The following is a 4060-nucleotide window of genomic DNA, read 5'->3' on the forward strand; positions in this document are numbered from 1 at the left end:
ATCAACTCTTACGTGAATTTCCATGCCCCAAATTTCTGGCATGCCCCAGAAATTTTAGACAGCCTCCGCAATCACAGCCAATTCCTTAAAATCAATCTCTCTCCATATATATCCTATTGGTTTCTTTGGAAAAACCCTGAGATGGTGTTGGAGCTGGGGTGTCAAGCCTTACATACCCCTCTGCTGGCCTCTGTGTGCCTAGGGAGGCCCAGCTCCCACTCAGAGGGCAGGACTCAGCTCCCCAGGTCTTACTGCTGCCCCCAACATTCCACCCCCTATCATAGGGAGATGCCCACCAGGGCTGATCTGAGAGAGGGAAGGAGGGGCCGGCCCAAGAGGGGATGCCTAGGACAAGAGGCGAGAGACCAAGAGCAGGTGACGTGTTTATTGTGGGACACTTCTGGGTGCTGCGCTGGCTGTGAGGGAACCCTCATGATCCCCAGGCCCCAGAACAGACAGACACAAGAACTTGAATCCAAACTGCTTGCACATAAATAGAAGGGAGGTTGGCAAAGGAAAAAAAGAAAAACAACAAATGAACGTGCAGTCTCCTATGCTAGTGTGACACGGTGGCAGAGTCTTATCCACATCCCGTCTCTTTTCTTACTGTCTCCACGCTGAGATTTTCATTTGCTCTGGAAAGATTCACCATCTTCAGATCTGACTCAGCAGCATGCAGCTGTCTTCCTGGCGGCCCCAGGCACAGTCTCCAGGACTGGCAAGGGGCTAAGAAAACCAAGACAGGTATTCCTCAAACAAAACAAAAATTACTTCCACGGTCCTTTGCATCTCCCACTTCTGATGGGTGAACGATGTGTCCCCCAACCCCGAACTAAACCAAAGAACATGCTAAGCACAAGCTGCGAGTCAGAATAAAAAACATATTGCACACGGTTACAAGAGTCTTCCTGAGAGCCCTCTCACTGCAGATCCCTAAATACTGGCTTTTGATCCAACCAGTCACTTGCCTATCAACGGTGGTATAATATGCCATGTACATCCCACACCCCAAATCCAGTGGGACTAAGCAAATCTTCCACATTGCTATCCTTCGCTATCAGCCACACTCAAAGCCGAGACTGGGTTAAACTCATACACTGTAAGTATGTGGTGGAGAGAGGTGGGAATTGTTTAAATCTTTGTCTTCCTTTCAACGAGCTTCTCCCTCCCTGGGTAGTCATTAAAGTTCTAGAGGTGAACACAGCCTCCAAGACGTGGAATCTTCTGGAACCGAGAGCTGGGAAAGTGGTTCTCTCCAACCATATGCTTTCGAAAAGGAAGCTCTGTGGTTACCTGCCGGTCCGTCACAAGTTGGGTTCAAACTTGGGTTCCAACTTAACAGCCCTCATGTGGGACAGGCAGTGTGGCAATTAAATTTGTTTTTTTCTCCAAAGGAATTTTCAAGTATCACCAAATCCCTGATACAGTGTGTAAACAAGACATCTTACGAAACAGAAAGCGAGACCACTTCGGGAAGCAGCAGCACATGAAATATCTAAAAGGCTGAAAATGGTTTTAGGTTCAAAAACAAAGGCAAGACAGCCACCCACTGTGCCTCACAAGGCAAATGCTCAGGCATACACACAAACTCAGGCCCCTCTGCTCGGAGCCAGGGAAAGAAAAGCACCCAATACGGCATCCTCCGGGGCTCCTGAGAACACGCCAGGCTGCCCCTCCTTTTTCAGTGGTGTAGCTCCCATCAGCAAAGAGTAGAGAAGTCTTTAATGCTAAAAACTGGACATGCTTGAGATCAGTGGTCTGTGTTCAGTTCCCACTCTCCTGGCCTCTTACCAAGTCTTTCTTGATTCACTGGCCCCTGTGTGGGGGGACGGCCATCAAGCCATCCTTTTGTACCCCAGTCACACGTGGCAGATGTTTCTCAGAGGAATGCTCTCGGGTGAGGTATGCTATTGAATGTTTTGCTCTGGGTCAGGTTTATTTAAAAGGAGCACAGACCCTCCACATTCCAAGGCTCTTCAGGGATGGCCTCCTGCTGCCTCACTTGGTTGAGCTCTCCTCTTCAGTGTCCTCTTCCTCTGCCCAGATCTCCAAGGCTTCCTCGTGAGGTCTGGAGGTGGCCTATCTGTCAAAGCAGCCAGTGGGGAACATGTGGCTCCCACTGAAGTAGCTGCTTCCGTAGGTGGTGGCGAGGCAGTGCCTGGGCTCAGCTGCAATGGCCATCTGCATGCTAAGGGACGCAGGGATGGGCACGGGACACATATCCAGGGGCTGGAGAGGGGGGTACGGGGTGTGCAGGGATGAGCCTGTGCTCCCCGAGAGCAGACTCCCTGAACGGTGGGCCTGTAAGGAGTCCCGATAGGCCAAGCATAGGTCCTGCACGGGGGTCTGGAACTGTGCCAGGGTGGTTGCTGGCTGGCTGAGGGCCGGGTAGGCTGGTGGCTGGAATAGCACTTGGGTGGGGGTGGGGGGTGTGCCGGGCACCATCGCCAAGGCCTGGCTCTTGATGGCTACGGCATCCTTGAGGACGTTGTCATACACTCTGAAACAAGAAGACCTGGGTGAGAACTGGAGGCCAAAAGCTACCAGATGCCTGTGTGTGTTTCTACCTGCCTTGCTAAGTGGGACTGGAAGAGATGCTGTGTGCCCTGTGTCCACCGGGCCTTACCTGGCTGTGCTCACTGTGTGTGGCACCGCTCCAGCTGTTCACCAACTAGATTCAGGACTTGGCTCTCAGCTTGGATCTGCTTCCTACAGAAAACTTCTTCTGGCCCCTCCAGACTAGACTAGCTGTCCCCGCAGCCCCACGCTGATTCTCTCCAGTCAATACCCCAGAGAGTAACCTGCTCCAGAGGGTAACTTCTAGTTACCTGGCTGCCAGGAGGATCACGCCTGCTTGTGCTCACCAATACATTCCCTGCCCCTGGCACTGGAGTGTTCCTGGGGCCTGAATGAACCCAATCTCTGCTTTCCAGGCAATTCTGGGCCAGCTTCGTCCCAGCAGGGTCACTCCTTAGCTAGCTGATACCAACCAAATTGACCCGAGGCCTAGAATTTTTCACCTGAAAAGGGGGCTGGAATAGAGACTTTTGCCATCTCAAAAAAAGCTTCCCATGTAGCTTTTTGGGAAAACAAAACAATTAGAGGCTTATGTAAGGCATGCACCAACACTCAGACCAGGCTTTGGGGACCTTCTCAAAAACACAAATTTTAAAACAAGGTCTAGGGAGTGGGACTGACTTTTCAGAGGAATGAGATAAAGGCAGCCACCAGCAAAGCTTCCCACATCGGGGAAGGCTCTCTTCAGGGGTCTAAGGGCTTCCGCTTTGCCCACACGGCCCACCAGTCAGTTAGGCCAGCACCCAGGACACGCGGTGCCTGGCAGGTGGAAGGGGAACTGGACAGTGTGTGCCTACTGGGAATGGCTCTGTCCTGTCTGCCTTGCTCCCTGCAGTAACTGGGGCACGTTTGCCTCCAATGTCAGTTTCAGGGTGTTGGGCCCATGATGCCTTTAAATTATCTTCTCTGACACACTGAACATTTCCTCCCCGAGATTCCCTGTGGCGCTTAGAGGAAGTCACTCGGAGTTTACCTGGCTAAGAGGTCAGCTTTGTGACCATGTCTGAGAAAAGTAGCTTATAATGGAAGTCCTTCAATGTGATTATCTATAAGATTACACTGGGACTTAGAGCAAATAGCCTAGACATTTAAAGGTGCAAACAACCCTCTTCTCCCTTGATGCCTGACTTTAAAGATGTAAACCCAGCCGGGTGCGGTGGCTCACACCTGTCATCTCAGCACTTTGGGAGGCCGAGATGGGTGGATCATGAGGTCAGGAGTTCGAGACCAGCCTGACCAACATGGTGAAACCCCATCTCTACTAAAAATACAAAAATTAGCTGGGCATGGTGGCACACGCCTGTAATCCCAGCTACTCAGGAGGCTGAGGCAAGAGAATCGCTTGAACCTGGGCGGCGGAGGTTGCAGTGAGCAGAGATCGTGCCACTGCACGCCAGCCTGGGTGACAAAGTGAGACTCTGTCTCGAAATAAATAAATAAAAATAAATAAATATAAATAAATAAATAAATAAAAATAAATAAA

At 51.0% G+C, this 4060-nt stretch overlaps 1 protein-coding gene across 2 annotated transcripts in view; it reads right to left on the minus strand.

Moving 5' to 3' along the window:
* Nucleotides 1-359: 359 nt before the first annotated feature.
* CCNJL (cyclin J like) overlaps nucleotides 360-4060 on the minus strand; it is a 62808-nt gene continuing 59107 nt past the window's right edge. For both annotated transcript variants that reach the window (XM_017885733.1, XM_017885732.1), the window contains exon 6: nucleotides 360-2500. In XM_017885733.1, the coding sequence (XP_017741222.1) occupies nucleotides 2080-2500 (421 nt within the window). In that variant the 3' untranslated portion in view covers nucleotides 360-2079. The remainder of the gene's footprint in view (nucleotides 2501-4060) is intronic.

The sequence above is a fragment of the Rhinopithecus bieti genome, unplaced genomic scaffold, assembly GCF_001698545.2.
Source record: "Rhinopithecus bieti isolate Rb0 unplaced genomic scaffold, ASM169854v2 scaffold_15146, whole genome shotgun sequence".
NCBI classification, from domain to species: domain Eukaryota; kingdom Metazoa; phylum Chordata; class Mammalia; order Primates; family Cercopithecidae; genus Rhinopithecus; species Rhinopithecus bieti.